The 15,785-nt window shown below is 57.3% G+C and overlaps 2 protein-coding genes across 2 annotated transcripts in view; one reads left to right on the top strand and one right to left on the bottom strand.

Annotated features, from left to right (window-relative positions):
- Positions 1-9,165, top strand: part of TRPM5 (transient receptor potential cation channel subfamily M member 5) — a 41,545-nt gene extending 32,380 nt beyond the window's left edge. Inside the window, exons 23-30 of the mRNA XM_043972031.1 lie at positions 779-932; positions 2,777-2,955; positions 3,839-3,971; positions 5,313-5,385; positions 5,536-5,640; positions 6,889-7,022; positions 8,931-8,997; positions 9,124-9,165. Coding sequence (XP_043827966.1) covers positions 779-932; positions 2,777-2,955; positions 3,839-3,971; positions 5,313-5,385; positions 5,536-5,640; positions 6,889-7,022; positions 8,931-8,997; positions 9,124-9,165 — 887 coding nt within the window. The remainder of the gene's footprint in view (positions 1-778; positions 933-2,776; positions 2,956-3,838; positions 3,972-5,312; positions 5,386-5,535; positions 5,641-6,888; positions 7,023-8,930; positions 8,998-9,123) is intronic.
- Positions 9,166-11,942: 2,777 nt separating this feature from the next.
- Positions 11,943-13,605, bottom strand: TSSC4 (tumor suppressing subtransferable candidate 4). The gene has a single exon (XM_043973431.1). It carries the CDS (start codon positions 13,160-13,162, stop codon positions 12,245-12,247), a length of 918 nt encoding a protein of 305 aa, XP_043829366.1. The 5' UTR covers positions 13,163-13,605; the 3' UTR covers positions 11,943-12,244.
- Positions 13,606-15,785: the final 2,180 nt, after the last annotated feature.

Here is a 15,785-nt window from a genome sequence, read left to right as displayed (position 1 = left end):
CCGTTCTGCCAGAGACCATCTGTGCTCCAGAGGGTGGCTGACCCCACACTGGGAGGGGCGGAGGGGGGCTCGGAGGAAGGGTCCCCCTTGCCCTTCCCTCATCTCGTCTGTACAACCTGGGCCTGTCTCCGACCCCTTCCTGCTCAGCCATTTCTGCGTCTGGTAAAGCCCCACCTGGAGGGAAAGTTTCAAGGTCCCTTGAAGGAGGAAGCCCCCCCCGATTTGGGGTACCTTGGCCTGGTTTGCCAGCTGGGAGGAAGTGTGGCTCCGGGGCAGAGAGCACTGGGGATCTAAGCTTGGACTCCACCTCAGACCCTCGTTGGCTGTGACTGGATGAATCAGCCAATCTCTCTGAGACTCAGTTTCCCCCACCGTAAAATGTGGATGAGCCCCTACCTCCCAAGGCCAGCCTAACACATTGCCCAGGAAAACATCAGGGGCCATTACTTAAATGGCTCAGACCCAGGCTTGGGTGGAGGAAGGCTCCTAGGGGCCCGGCCCGAGGCTTCCCTGCCGGCAGGCTATGCCGTGGATGGTGGACGGTGGGTGCTGGGTGCTGGGTACCCACCCACCCCACACTTTGTCCTGTGGGGCCCACCCACCTGCACTCAAGGCCGGGGACCTGGTTTCCTCCAATGGGGAGGACTGAGAATTCCCCATCCTTGGTGCTGACGAGGAAAAGGCAGAGCATGAGGAGGCTGGTGGGCAGTTGGGGGCCGGGGGGAGGAGCGGCAGTGGCAGCAGTGAGGGGCTAGCCGGACCCCTGTGCTTGTTTCAGAGGCCCGGGTGAACTGCTCGGCCCACCCCCTTCTGCTAGAGAACTCCCCGTCATGCCCCAACCTCTACGCTAACTGGCTGGTCATCCTGCTCTTGGTTACCTTTCTGCTGGTCACCAATGTGCTCCTCATGAACCTGCTGATCGCTATGTTCAGGTGAGTGAGGCCTTCAGGGCCCAGCCTCTTCCTGGCCTCCCTCACTCTGCTTTATTTCTACCAATGAGAATGGCCGGGCCTGATAGCACCCCCCAACACCCCCGCTCAATGCTCTCCTCCTATCACCCCTCCAAGCAGAGAAGAGCCCTGGACCCTGCCCACACGGGGAGGGTGCATGTGGGGGAGGGGCTTCCGGAGGCACCAGGGAGCTGGCCACCAAGGCACCAAGACCGTCTGCTAAAACACCAAGGGAGAATGGCGACCTTGAGATCGGTGTCAATGTGGCCGCACCTACCCTTGGAGGCTGGCAGTGCATTGGGAAGGAAGCGGAGGGGGCTTGCCCGGGGTCACAGGGTCAGTCTGTGGCAGAGCTGGGACCCACAGAAGCCCAGCTCTCCCAGGCCCTCCTCCCCGAGTCTGTAAAACATGGGAGCCTTTGTTACACATGAGGAAATGGAGGTACTTCTGCCTCTGTGCTATGAGCTCCCCCCAGATCTGCTGATGTGACCTTTGAGCTGTGGCTTCCCCAACAGCCCCTGTTCATGCTCCCCCTACCCCCCTCTGCCCTTTGCCCCATCCATCTGCTAAAGACTTTGCTGAGGAGTTCCCTCAGCCCCGACCTTAACTTCCCCTTGCTCCCAAGGGTCAGTGGGGTCTGGGCCATGTCAGTGCCTGTGCAGCAACCTGGGCCCCTCGGCTACTTCCTTTCTCCTGACCCAGGAGACTCCATTCTCCCTCCTCCTCTCTTTCTTTCTTCCTTTCTTTCTTTCTTTCTTTCTTTCTTTCTTTCTTTCTTTCTTTCTTTCTTTCTTTCTTTCTTTCTTTCTTCCTTTCTTTCTTCCTTTCTTTCTGTCTGTCTGTCTGTCTGTCTGTCTGTCTGTCTTTCTTTCTTTCTGTCTGTCTGTCTGTCTGTCTGTCTGTCTTTCTTTCTGTCTGTCTGTCTTTCTTTCTTTCTTTCTTTCTTCCTTTCTTTCTTCCTTTCTGTCTTTCTTCCTTTCTGTCTTCCTTTCTTTCTTTCTTTCTTTCTTTCTTTCTTTCTTTCTTTCTTTCTTTCTTTCTTTCTTTCTTTCTTTCTTTCTTTCTTTCTTCCTTTCTGTCTTCCTTCCTTCCTTTCTTTCTTTCTTTCTTTCTTTCTTTCTTTCTTTCTTTCTTTCTTTCTTTCTTTCTTTCTTTCTTTCTGTCTTTCTTTCTTTCTGTCTTTCTTTCTGTCTGTCTTTCCTTCTGTCTTTCTTTCTGTCTCTCTCTGTCTCTGTCTCTCTCTGTCTCTGTCTCTCTCTGTCTCTGTCTGTCTCTCTCTGTCTCTGTCTCTCTCTGTCTCTGTCTGTCTGTCTCTCTCTCCATCTCTATCTACACAGGCAGAATGTGACTCAGGTATTTGGCCAACTTTGAAGCCCCTATAAATGTTCTCTGTAGCTGAATGAGCACCAGGAGGCTTGGGCGGGGCCATGTGCCAGCCGACCAGCAGGCTCTCTGCTTCCAGCCTCAGTTTTCTCATATGTAGGTGGAACTAGAAATGCTTGCGCTGAGGAGGCTGTTGTAGGGACACCCTGTAAAAGCTCCCCCTCCCTGAGCCATCCAGCCTTATTCTCGGGGGTGGGGGACAGCCCTGGGCAAGGCGTCGGAGAAGCTGGAGGAAAACCAAGCCCCCAGTCTGGAAAGGGGGTGGGGCTGCCTGTAGCTTAGAGTGGGCCTGGGCAGCAGAGGGGAAATGGGAAGTCAGGGATGGTCAGGGCCTCTGGGAGCCACTGAACACTCCAGAGCCTTGGAACAGGGAGGCAGGGGCCAGAAAGGGGGTGAGCCGCTGCCTTCTCACTAACGATCACATCTTGTGGCATCCGCCTAAGCTACACCTTCCAAGTGGTCCAGGGCAACGCAGATATCTTCTGGAAATTCCAACGCTACAACCTCATTGTGGAGTACCATGAGCGCCCCGCCCTGGCTCCGCCCTTCATCCTACTCAGCCATCTCAGCCTCATCCTCAAAAAGGCTTTTAAACAGGAAGAGCATAAGAAGGAACATCTGGGTGAGCAGCAGCAGGGGGTGGGGCTGGGCCAGCCGGCCAGGGGAGCCAGGGGAGCCAGGGGAGCCAGGGGAGCCAGGCTGGGTCGGGCTGGGCCCGGGAGGGTCAAGGCCTGCCTTGTGGGGGAAGAATCCACAGACCTTGGGCTTTGTGAGGTCCCTTACCTGGGATAGGGAGTGGGGAGGGCCAGCAGACAGAGCCCCTTTCCCCCTTCCAATCTGGCCAAGGCCTAGCCATTAGGGGAGAGCAAAAAGCTTCCTGGAGGAGGCGGAGATGAGCCGGGAGCCAGAAGGCCGATGGGCTTCCAGAGAAGGAGATGGCTGGGGGGGAGCACCCCTCCTCCCTGTGTCCTGTTGGCCCTCCCAGGTTCCCCAGGTGCTCTCCCTCCTACCATTGGCGGGGGGGAGGGGACACATCATCAGCAAGGGTGGGGTGGTGAGCCCCCATAGGAAGACAAACTCTACCAGCTGTAGCACCACCCAGTCCTGAGCCACACATCCATGCTGGGCACAGACTGAGCCTGGCTGGGGCTACATGTGGGGTGTGTCCATGAAGCTAAGAGACAGAGAGAGACAGAGAAAGAGGAGAGAGACAGAGACACAGAGAAAAACACAGCAGGGGAGAGACAGAGAGAGAATGTGCATATAGGTGTCTGTGCACAGGTAACTCAGCTCTGAGGCGGGTTGGGTCAGCAGACCTGGGGGCCCTTCTCTCCATCAGAGTCTTCTGCTACCATTGCTCTCGGCACCAGGGCGGCTCCAGGATCTTCCTCCCATTTTGCTGTGCCCCCCTCCCCTGGATGCCAGTGCCTCCCTACATCCTTGCTTACTTTCCAGTCCCCAAGTCTACCTTCTTCTGAAAAACTCACCCTAATCTTCCCACCTAGAGAGGGACTTGCCTGACACCTTGGACCAGAAAATTGTCACCTGGGAAACAGTTCAGAAGGAGAACTTTCTGGCCAATCTGGAGAAAAGGAGGAAAGAAAGTACCAAGGAAACATTAAAAAAAACATTGCACAGGTGAGCGTCTCCTCCCCCATCTTTCTCGAGCCTCAGGACTCCCCAAGAGGGCTTCTGGGCCCCTTCTTTCCTTTTCGCTGTCCCTAAGGTTGACCTCTGCCCCCCAAAAACCACAGGGTCAGCCTGAACAGCAGTCAGAGAGCTGCCCTGGGCTTGGTTTAAGTGGCCCCTGGAGTGTTGCCAGGCTGGCCTTCCAATGGTCTGGAACGGGACCGAAGCGCCCACTTGTGCCAAGGGTGACCGTCCTGCTGAATGTGGCCCTCGAGGGTCTGCGGTCTCCTCAGGGTGGACGTGTCCACCATAGAGACAGGGCCCAGCTCCTCTGGGACTTTGCTGGTGATGAGCCTCTTGCCAGCCGTTCTATCCTAAGTGGAGCTGCTAGTGCTTGCACTGGGCGGCGCCACCTCCTAGACCCAAGGAGGCTCTGGGGAGGACTTCTTAGCCACATCTGTGAGTTCATAAGATCCTAGATTTGACACCAGAAGGGGCCTTCGAGGCCCTGAAATCCACCCTCTCATTTTACTGGTGGAGCTGAATCAGTGAGCCCTTCTTAGGCAGCTGCCATGGGCCAGGCCCTGCATTCAGCACCAAGGAACCCCTCTCCACCTGTCTAGTAGGGAAGGCAGTGTGTTAACAAGGCTAGGGGCAGGATCCACCAGAGAGAAGCCAGGGAGGGCACAAGCAGGAGGGGGACTGGCAAGGCTTCTTACTTAGATGACTTTTCCAGGGTCACACCCACAAAGTGTCTGAGGCAGATCCCAGGCCTGCCAGACTTCCAGGATAATGCTCTACCTACTGCACCACACTGCCCCTTTCCCAGAGGGGTCCCTGGCATTGTCCCCATCCCTCTCATTCGAAGGCCCCAAACTTTAAGGGGCATAAAACCCCCTCTTCTCAAGAGCCCCTTGATGGAAGCAGTGCAGAGATTATCACCCTATTTTATAGATGAAGAAACCGAGGTTCAGAGAAGGCCAGTGACCCACTGTCATGGGGATGGCTCTGGAATTGTAGTTAGAAGGCTTGGGTCTGAATTCCCCTCTGGCACCTGGGCAACCTCGAGGGAATCCCTTCCCCCTGCTGGGCCTCAGTTTCCCCATCTGTCAGGTTTCAGGATTTGGTCTCTGGTAGTATGCTTGTGCCCCTCTGGGGACCTGGCCAGATTGGGGGCCTGAGAGAGCCCTCCCTGAGCCTCAGTTTCCCTGCCTGTAATATGAGTCATCATATCAGAGGATCTCCCTCCTGGACCCTTGCAACTCCCCTCACTGGCCTGGCAGGGGCCCCTCAAGGGAAGGGCCTCCCACCTTGGCTCCCAGAAATGGGTCTTTTTGTGTTTGTCCATAGGGTGGATTTCATCTGTCAGCACATGGCAGGCCTGAGGGAACAAGAGAAACGCGTCCGGGCTCTGGAGTCACAAGTAAAGATCTGGTTCTGGCGTCTGGCTTCCTCCTCTCCCTTCTGTGGGCGGTGGAGGGAGGGCAAGCGGTCAGCACGGGGCAGTGAGGGCTCAGGACAGGGAAGGGCTTCCAGTCAGCACTAGGGACGGAGCCACAATTCTGTCTTTCAGATTGATTACTGCACAGTTGTCCTGTCCACTCTGGCGGACACGCTGACCCAGGCCGGCTCCATGGAGTGTCAGCCGCCACCAAACTATGCAAGTAAGGCTGAGGAGGTAGGGCCCTGCCTGCTACTGACTTGCTGTGTGACCTTGGGAAAGTCTTCTCCCCTCCAGGCCTCAGTTACTTCCGCATGTTGAGCCTGCCCACTCTGTTCATAGACCGAGAATGGCAGCAAGAGACAGGGCTGTGGCCGGTGAGCAAAGGCCTAGAGAGTTTTCTCCTAAGCTAAGAGATTCTGAGCCTATGCCCACACGGCAAGAAGGGGAGTTAGGAAATACGAGCTTCGGTCCTGCTTCTGATACCAACTTGCCAAGTGACCTTGGAGAGGGAAAGCCCCTTCTTCCTCCTTGGTGGCTGTTGTTTGGTCATTTCAGTTGTGTCCATGATCCCATTTGGGATTTTCTTGGCAAAGATGCTGATGTGGTTTGCCATTTCCTTCTTCAGCTCATTTGACAGATGAAGAAACTGAGTCAAACAGGGTCAAGGGACTTGCCCAGGGTCATGCCACTAGGAAGGCTCTGAGGCTAAATTTGAACTCAGGCCTTCCTGACTCCAGGTCTGGCACTCTGTACACTATGGTGCCATGTAACTGGCCCTTGATACCATGAGGCACCTGGGCATGAGATGGCTCTTTGAGGTCATCAGCTCTGGGATCTTCACCCCCTTCCCCTGTCTGGGTCTCAGTTTCTCCCTCCGTAAAAAGAGGACTAGAAGTTCTCAGTTGTGCTGTTTTAGGATTCTCTGCTGTCTTGGCTAGAGCTTGGTCTTCCCAATGCCCTCAGCTCAGTCCAGAGAGGCCCTTGGACCTTCTCTCTTACCGGAGGGAGGGATCAGCTATAGACCCCAGGAGGCTTTGTGCTCATCAAGGTCAGGTGAGATAGCCACCAGGGGCTCCAGGCCAGAAGTGCTGGTCACACTGCCCCCCGACTAGGGGCAGAGGCAGGTGGGCTAGGTCTCTGCTTCTGTTCTGGGCCCACAACCACGCAACCCCTTGGGGGACATGAGAACTCAGGTTGCAGTGAGAGAGAAGCTGCCCCTCAGAGAGCCTCAGCCTGGCTAGGCTCTTTGAAGGTCATATCACCTGACCCCTGCTCCCACCATCTCCACCTCCAATTTCTGCAATGCCCTTTCAACCAGCCTGGGAGTGAGTATCATTACCCCCCCTTTTACAAATAAGGAAACTGAGGACCAGGGAAGTTAGGGGAGTCACCCAATCAATGATGAACAACCTGTACCACTGACCAGGGGCACACAGCTACTGACCCCATGTCCTCACGCTCCACGCTGCACCCCCGCACCAGGTAACTGCGTTGGAGGCGGAGGGCGAATTCCTGTCCAGAAAGAGGCTCCCAGCCCTTGACGTTCCTGCGACAGCGGCTGCCACATTTTCTGGGTCTGAGGATGGCCATTTCTCCAGCCGTCTAGGTCTTCGCTTGTGAGTAGAGTCGGTGATCACGCAGTTCCAAACCAGGAACCAGGGACACGAGAGGGGACGGCTCCCACACACATAGTCCGTCGGAACCCCGAAGCACCCTGTCACTCCTTGGCTTTTAGCATTTGCTGTCGAATTTACCGGCATCTTTCTTCTTTTCCGTTTTTAAAATTAACTTGCTTTGTCCTAAGAACATCATCACACAAGAGCATTTCAGCATTCAAAGAGCAGGAGGGGATTATATCTGAACACCCCCCCCATCTTCCGAGGCACAGATGTTTAAAATGTATATTAAATTTAAAAGGGAAATAGCAAAACGGTCTGGCTGGTTTCGCTCCTGAGTGTTGTTTTCTTCTGTTAACAATGAATCTTTGTGAGCCCTGGCTGTGCAGCCCACCTTTGTCAGGGTGTTCTTGTCACCCGCCCCCCCGCCAGGACATGTACCCCTTTGTTGACCCCTTTCTGCTCAAGACCTTGAAGTATCAGCCTCTGTGGCTCTGGCCCCACATCTGCATTCTAGCTTAGTCTTCCCACAAGCAGGATCTGAGACCTCGGGTCTTAGCCCTTGCTACCCCTACAGCCTGCTTCTCTGGGGAGCCCGGGCTCTCTTCTGGTCCTCCTCCAGCCCCAGCAATTGTATGTGACTGAAGGTCTGACAGAGGCTTCAAAAGAGACACCGTAGTTGGCCTTGGGTAGCCGAAGGCCTGTTCTGTGCAAGAGGAGAGTTGTCCCAAGTTAACACTGGGCCACCTAAGAGATGGAAGACTTTCCCTCATTTCAAGTCTTCAAACAGAGGCTAAATGACTGCTTGTCAAGTCAGGCCAAGCCAAGCAATATTTATTAAACAGGTACTGTGTGTGAGGCACCTGCGAAGCATTAGGGATACAGAGGTGTCCCTGCCCTGAAGGAGTTTATAATCTAATGGGGGGGGGGGGCGGAGAGAGACAGAAAAAGAGACACATACACAGAGAACATGCAAACAACTATGTACAAAGAAGTTACAGACCTAAAGATGAAATGGAGATCATTACTAGAGAGAAGACACTAACATTAAGGGGGGGGGGAGGTCTGGGAAAGCTTCCTGTAGAAGATGGGATGTTAGTTAAGACCAGAGTAATGCCAAAAATGTCAGGAGTCAGAAGTGCCTGATTTCCACTCATGAATCCTGGTGAGCAAAGAAAGCTAATTTCAGTTCCAGCCACGGGGGACAGCCCATGAAAATGACTGGAGGTGGGGGAACAGCCAAGAGGCTGGTCTTGCTGGATTGAAAGGTACACGTTAGAAAGCAAGGTAGAAGGAGGCTGGAAAAAAGGAGGAGGGGGTGGATTATGAAGGGTTTTGAAGGCCAGAGCATTTTGTGTTTGATCCTGGGGATAACAGGGAGCTACTGGAGTTTACTGAATAGGAGAGTGACATGGTCAGACCTGGGCTTTAGGAAAATCATTTTAGTGGCTGAACACAAGGATGGACTGGAAAGGGGAGAGACTTGATGCAGGCAGAGCCCTCAGCAGCTATTGCAACAGTCCAAGGATGAGGTGATGAGGGTCTGCACCAGGGAAAGGCAAGTGTCAGAGGAGAAAAGGGGGTGTGCTCCAGAGGTGAAACTGACCAGAGATGCTGCAGAGGTGAAACTGACCAGAGATACTGTAGAGGTGAAACTAACCAGAGATACTGCAGAGGTGAAACTGACCAGAGATACTGTAGAGGTGAAATCAACAAGAGATCTGGCAGAGGTGAAATCGACAGGCCTTGGAACATACTGGACATGGTGGGGGGAGGGAGAGTGAGGAGTGCAGGGTGGCCCCTAGGTTAGGAATTTGAGGGATGGAAGGGTGGTGTTGCCCTCCACAGTAATAGAGAAGGTGGACATTCCCTCTAACTCACTGATGGGTCGGAGGCCTGGTGGTTTAGCCTGTTGGCTGAGATGTTTTCACCGGGGTGTAGCCACTGTGCACACGATAGCTTCTTGGAGCCACAGGTGAGAGTTGAGTGAAAGGAGCGGCCCTCACACCAGAGATGCTAGTCCTCCCCTAACATCCCATACGCTCCAAGCATGTGAAGCCCTCTCCAGTTGTCCCGATCTATGTCTTGTCCCTGGACCCAGAGGGCTCTGGAGGAGACGGTGAAGTCGGCGACCTTGCAATAGCCCTCCCTCACTTAAATCCAATTCACTGCAAGTATGATATCACCCCAATGTCATGGTCCTCTTTGAGAGCAAAGGACAGAGGGGCAGCTAGGTGGCCCAGTGGATAAAGCACCGCCACTGGATTCAGGAGTACCTGAGTTGAAATCTGGCCTCAGATACTTGACACCTAACAAGCTGTGTGACCCTGGGCAAGTCAACTTAACCCCCACTGCCCCATTTGAAAAAAGAGAGAACGAAGGACAAACAACAAGAAGATAGTTATGGGACTTCTATTTGGAGATGTCCAGTTGACAGTTGGAGATTTGAAGCAAGAGGTCTGCAGAGGGATAGACAAAGAGAGCTCAGCTGGTATGTTATAGTTGGGATTGTCTTGGGATACAAGCCATACTCCATGGCCCCTGAGGCTCCTCCAAACTCCCCAAATTTTATTATTCTGTGAACCTCCTCTCCTTGGCCTGAAAGACAGAACTGACAACAAAGAAATCCCAGGGAAGGTTTTGATGGAGGAGGCTGGGGGTAAGGAGCTCCCCTCAGACTCTCTGGCAAAGGCTGGACAGCCACTGGTCATTCAAAATGTAGCAGGGTCCTGACGAATCAGGGGATATGAAGGGACCCATACAACTAACCATTTCTGGCAACCTGAGGGCCAGAATGCTCAGTGGTGGGAACCACTTTTGCCTCTCACTTCTCAGTCCTAATGCTCCCCAGCCCTCGGCCCCTCTGACTGCAAAGACACCCAGAGCAGTCTTTCTTTTTGGGTGGAAGGGCCACCCAAAGTCCACTCAGCTGATGGTAACTAGAAAACATTTTTGGTCCGGTCATTGAATCGGACAAAGTCCAAGAACACCGAATATGTGCTGGGTCTGCCTCTCTGAATCTGGCTTCCACTTCCAAGGCAAAGCCCACTGATTCCCCACCAGGGCAGACTCAGGCATTCAGAACCTGGGGGCCTGCACCCCAGAATTCCCAGAAAACTGAAATGTGCCAACTGCTGCCTCCGCCTTTGGTCCTTGCCGTGGTTTCTTCTACTTGGCATTCAAGATGGCCTACAGAGCTTCCCCCTAGCCCCCGCCTTCCTTCCAGAGCCTTAAACCTCCTTAGGTTCACTTGCCCACCTCCCTGTACAACAAAGATCTTGCTGGCTCTAGGGGAAATAGGGCAAATCATAGTGTTAAGATCAAACTAGCTGTTTATAAAGGGTCACAAAATTCTGAAACTGCAACAAAGCCGCTAAGCTCCCTAAGGGTAGGGTTCATACGACTTCTCCTGTACCCCCAGAGTGTGCTGTACACTGTGGGTGCTGGCCGCAGGAGTGATTTCATTCTCTCCTGGAAGACAAGTTCAGGCCAGACTCCCCAGCCCCCTCCAACATACACCCTATCCTGAGAAGTGAGGGTCTGAGTCCTGCAGAGGCTGGCAGCCCCACTCCCCACACTGCCCCTCCCTGACAGCCTTTGGATTGATGCCCCTTGATTAAATGGAATTTCTGGGAAATCCGCCCCCCAGCCCCTGCTCCTGATTGGCTGGAGCCCCCCCAGCAGAAGGCTCAGTGCCAGGAAGGCAATTGGCAAAGCTGACTCACGTCCATGCTTAGCACCCCCCCCCCCACCTTCTGCCTCCAGCTCCTGGGAGAACCTGCACTAATGGGATTACAAACCTTTAGGATGTTCATTAATAATGGAATTAGCTGTGCCCAGGCCCCTCTTAAGTGAGCCATGGCCCTGGGCCTAGCAGAGTGCTTGCTCTGGCCAGCCTGACCACACTCACAAGCCCACACCTGGAGCCAGGAGGTGCTCAGGCCCAGTCAGCTGCCGGGCCCACAGCCCTTCCCCCGGGAATGTTTCCTCTTCTATAAGATGTAGTCTTCTCTGGCACTCCATGAAGACTGGGAAACTTTAAGAAAAGGGTGGGTACCCAATTGCCAGGTGATCCTTGGTCAGGATGGGTTGGCCTCCTTGGCCTGTTCAGCTTCCAGATAGCAGGAACACAGGTAGCAGAAGGTCAGGCCAGGCCAATGCAAGGCAGCAGATACTGGGGCCGGAGAAAACCAGGCCTTTGCTGCCTGCTCTCCCATCCCCCTGTGGTCTCCCTTCCTTCCCTCTCCTGCCTGGCTGGAGCCCCTGACTGCCCAGAGTTGGGGACACAGCAGGGTTGTGGGTAACCAAGTGCCAGGAAATCCTGGCCCCATGAATGGGGGTCTCACTTAGAGAACTTAGCCACCTCTCTGTGGCTGAGGACCTTGGAAGGGGAGCGGGGTGAGGGAACAACACCTGGGAGGCCAATGAGGAGCACCATGACCTGTCCCCCACCCCACCCCAGTCCTATCCCAGCTCTGCCCCTTCCTAGCTAGGTGAACTTGGCAAGGTGTCATGTCCCTCCCTGCACTGGATTTCCCTCCTCTGTAGAAGACAATAGCTTCTAAGGCCAGTGTCCCACCCCCCAGCCCCAGACACCTGCCTGGGGCCACCCTCATGGGGTCAATGTCATTCTGGGTATAAAACCGATATATGTGGATAAGGATGGTGGCTGCACCTCCTGTGTGATGCCCACCGACAGTGCTGAGGGCCTCCTCTGTCCCTGCCGCCATGCACCCAAGCCAGACCCCAGTGTAAGCCTGTGAGCTCACTCCTGCCAGTGGGCATGAAGGCAAATGCCCCAGACATTAGGGAAGCAGGAAAGGGGGACTGTACTGGGCGGGTCAGTAGGCAGGACCTGTGGGAGTCCGTGGAGCCCCAGGGGAAGTTGATTGGGCAGGAAGACACCAATGAGGCCCAGGCTTGTGGAAACCTTTTATTGTCTTCAGAGGACAAACCAAGCCAGAGGGGTCGGAGGGGCTGACAGAGGGAAGATGGAGAGGAGAGGAAGGTGATAAGGGCCCTCACTGCAGCCTGACAGTGAGTGGAGGCCACCCCCCCACCCTAAGGAGCATCCTCCCTTCTCCCGTACATACCCCTTCCCCAACAAGAGAGGGGCCACTGGGGGAGGGGAAGTCAAGGAGGCCACTTTCAGAGCAGCACGAGGTTGGGGAGAGTCAGGGCTGTCCAGTGTGGGCTGGGCCGGTCCCCTGGGCCCAGGGTACTCAGGCTTCCTCGCTCTCCTCCTCTGCGGGCCCCTTGGGCCGAAGGTGCTCTCTGCTCCTCTTTTTGCTGCCGTGGAAGCCCACGGGGGCAGCCCTGGCGGGGTCTGGGGGGGATGCCGCCTCCTCCCGCATGTCGGTGTCCTCGGGGCCCGCCTGGCCCCTCGGGGGCTCCTCTGCCTCCCCCTCTCCATAGGAGGCCCCAGCCGAGCCCAGATGGCCCAGCGCCACCAGCTCCTCCCCGGGCTCCCTGAGGTCCACGGGCTGGGGGCCCCGTGGGGGCCGCTTGCGCTCAGGCCTGGCCTCGCTGCCCTTGGCAGGTCTGGTGAAGACGATCCTGCCAGCCCCGCGGCTCGTGGGGTCCTGGTTGAAGGACGGGGTGCAGCTCTCTCGGGGGCCGGGGCTCTGTCCCCCCGCCCTCTTCCTCAGGTCCCCCAGAAACTCGAGCGCCACGGCCCGGTTGCTGCGGTCGCTGCCGTCGGGCACGTCCTCCAGGCTGTACCTGGTCCAGCGCTCGGGGTGGGTCACATAGTCGGGCACCGGGGGCCTCCGCGGGGGCCTGGGGGGCGGCGGGGGCTGTTTGAAGGTCCCGGCGGCGGAGGCCGCGGGAGGCCGGGCCGCCCCCTCCAGGCCGTCAAAGATGCTGTGGCTGCGCAGAGAGAAGGTGGGGCTCGTGCCCCGCAGGTGGAAGGGGCGCACAGAGCTCCCGGGGGCCTCCGGGGGCTCCTCCGGGCCCGAGTCCTCTGAGTCCTCCGAGGCCGAGGCTGCCGCCTCCAGGCAGGGCGGCTCCCCCGTGTACAGCGTGGCCACTTGCCCGGCGTCATCCGAGTCCGAGTCGCTGAGCGAGCCCGTGTCCGACGGCATGGCCTCGTAGTCGGGCAGCAGCCCCACCGAGGCATCGCCGCCCCCTCGGTCGGCCATCGCCCGCGGGGGGAGGCCTGGCAGCGTGCCCGGGGCCCGACCTCAGTTTCCCCAGCTGTAAGCCCGGCGCCCTGGGCCCTAGCGGGGGTCCGCGGGCGGGAGGCCTCGTCTTGGCTCCGGCCTCTGTTGGCTAACGGCGCTTGGCTGGGGTGGTGCCGGGGGAGAGGGCGCAGCCTGTGCAGATGGGGAAACTGAGGCTGAGAGCAGACCCTGACCAGAATCAGTCACAAGTGGGGAAACAGGCGCGGGGTCACGACTCCCCCCCCCCCCCGCAGGCCACGAGCTTAGGGTCCCTGCTCCCGGCCCCACCTCTCACAGATGGGGAAACGGAGGCACGGCTGCTCCGGGCAGGACCCAAGCCCTCAGACCTGCCTCGGATAAAGAAAACTTCCGCACAACGACAGCCACCATCTTGGGCTGCGAAGACGAGACGGCTCCGCCCCCCCCCCATCCGCATGGCTTTCTGGGAAGTCGAGTCTCCGCACTCCCAGGACACCATCACTGCCTGAGGTTCATCCAAAGAAAAACAACAACCCCCACAATGCAGTGCGAATGACACACAGCCAGGGATCCGAACGTCGGAAAAACCTCCGCACGTGACTTTGTGAGAAAGAGGCCCGAGTCTTGCGCATGCGCCTTGGTCTTCCGGAAGATCAGTCCTCACGTGGTCTCCCACACACAGCTTTTCAGCGTGGGGTGAAAACGAGGGGGCGGGATGAGCGGAAGACGCCCACAATGCCTCGCGGCGCGGGGGCGAGGGGGAGGGGTGCGGGGCGTGGCGGAGCTGCCCGGGGAGTGGAACGCAACAGCGCCGCCTGCCGGAGTCTTCCAGCGCCGTATGCTCCCTGCAGCGCGGGGGGCGGGGAAGGCGGTCTCCTCCTCCAGGCAGCCCTCTGGGAGGGAGCCTCTCTTCAGGTCCCCGGGCGAGCGGCTTGCCCCAGTTGGGGAGGCGGGGCGAACATGGGGGGCGGCTCCGTCTTTCTCCCTCCCCCTCCCTGGGGAGCCGCCCGACCATGGATAGGGCTGATTGATTCCCGATGCCCTCATTTTCAAACGAGGAGGATGGGGGGGGGGGGAAGAAGGGAGAGGGAGGGGAGAAGGGAAGTGGAGGACGGGAGGGGCCGGGAGCAGGGGGAGGAGCTATCCTGGGCCTGGGATATTTCTCCTTTGTGCTCCCACCCTTCGGGAGCTGAAGTCACCCGCCATTTGAGCGCCTGGAGGGGGGCCTGCGTGAGCACCTACCCTGCGGCCCGGCCCGGGCTTGGGCGGGGAGGAGAGGATCCTGAAGTCACTTAATGCAACCCCCTCCTCCGATATGGGGGGGAAACTGAGTGGGGCCTCGGCGCCCTTTGGCCGCCGTCCAGCCATCCTCTCCCCTGGCCCCTTGGGTCCTGGCCTAGTTTTTATTGTTGGCGGCGTCACCCCTTCAGCAAACTGCGTTGGCTCCCTATGGCCTCCGGGATCACGCTCGCTCCAGCGTTCAAGGCCCCCTCCAGCCCGTGACCCCAGGCTCCCCGCATGCTCTCCGGCTGTCCCCCTCTCGTAGGAGACTCCCCTCTGATGGTTAAGCCTTTGTTTATACACACTTGCTGCCTGTCCCTAGGACTGCCTCTTGTGCCACCCCAGGCAGACAGTTGGCGCTTAATGGATGCCAGCAGCTCGGCTCCTTCACCGCTCCTCTTCCCTCCCCTCCTATCCCCCGCCCAGGCTGCTGCGGGCCTGGGGTCGTAGAAAGCAGCGGCTGCTGGGATAGGTCCCTTTGCGGGAGAAGGCGGATCTCAGCGAGGCTCCCATCGCCCCATTGGCCCTCGGCCCCGCTTTGCTACATTGTTACTTCATTTTTCCATCCCCCCCCCACATTCCCAGGAGCATGCGCGGGGAGGGGGGGGCGTCCGCCCCCCCCCCCCAAGTGGTACAGGGAAAGGACCTGCCCACCCAACGGCACCCCAGACTCAGTCTCTTGTCTTGTAGTGGCATAGTGCAGACCTACTGTATGCCAGGCCCCGTATCCTGGGGGCCAAGGAGCATGTGCTCCTAAAATGAGGTGGCTGTAAGTGAATGGAGCTCTCCAGGGCGGGGGTGAGGGTGGGGGGGCTGAGACTATCCCTGGTTTGCTGGAAGCCATCTAATCCTGGCATTCAATGCCTTCACAGCACTCGGGCACTGACCCACCTACCTTCTAGCCCTATCTCTCACTACTAGTGCCTGTTCCTTTCTTCTCCATTCCCCAGGCCTTGGATGAGCATCCTCTACAAAATCCCTGCCTCTCCATGTGGCCCCTTCCCATGGCTCCCCTCCCTCGACATTCTTGTGTGTCCTCACCCGCTGGTGTGCCCGCCGGGCAGCAGGGCCCAGAGCCTCATGTCCTTAGGCTCCCTTTCCCCAAGGCTCTCCCCAGCGACCTAACCCATCGTCCTTGGCCGGGGAGGCTGGAGCCTGCCCTGTGTGCTGAGGAACACGGGTGAGGGAAGGACAAAGCTAGAAACACGTAGATGACCCCCTTGGTCAGAAAACTGCAGGGTGACCTCACCGGGCCTCAGTTTGCCCGCCTGTAAAATGAGATCTGAGGTCTTTGCTTTTCAGTCACGTCTGACTCCTGCCTGGCAGAGATCCTGGAGGGGTT

The sequence above is a fragment of the Dromiciops gliroides genome, chromosome 6 (genome assembly GCF_019393635.1).
Source record: "Dromiciops gliroides isolate mDroGli1 chromosome 6, mDroGli1.pri, whole genome shotgun sequence".
Lineage (NCBI taxonomy): Eukaryota > Metazoa > Chordata > Mammalia > Microbiotheria > Microbiotheriidae > Dromiciops > Dromiciops gliroides.
Note: the sequence above shows the minus strand (reverse complement) of the source record. Positions and strands in the feature narration are given on the sequence as shown.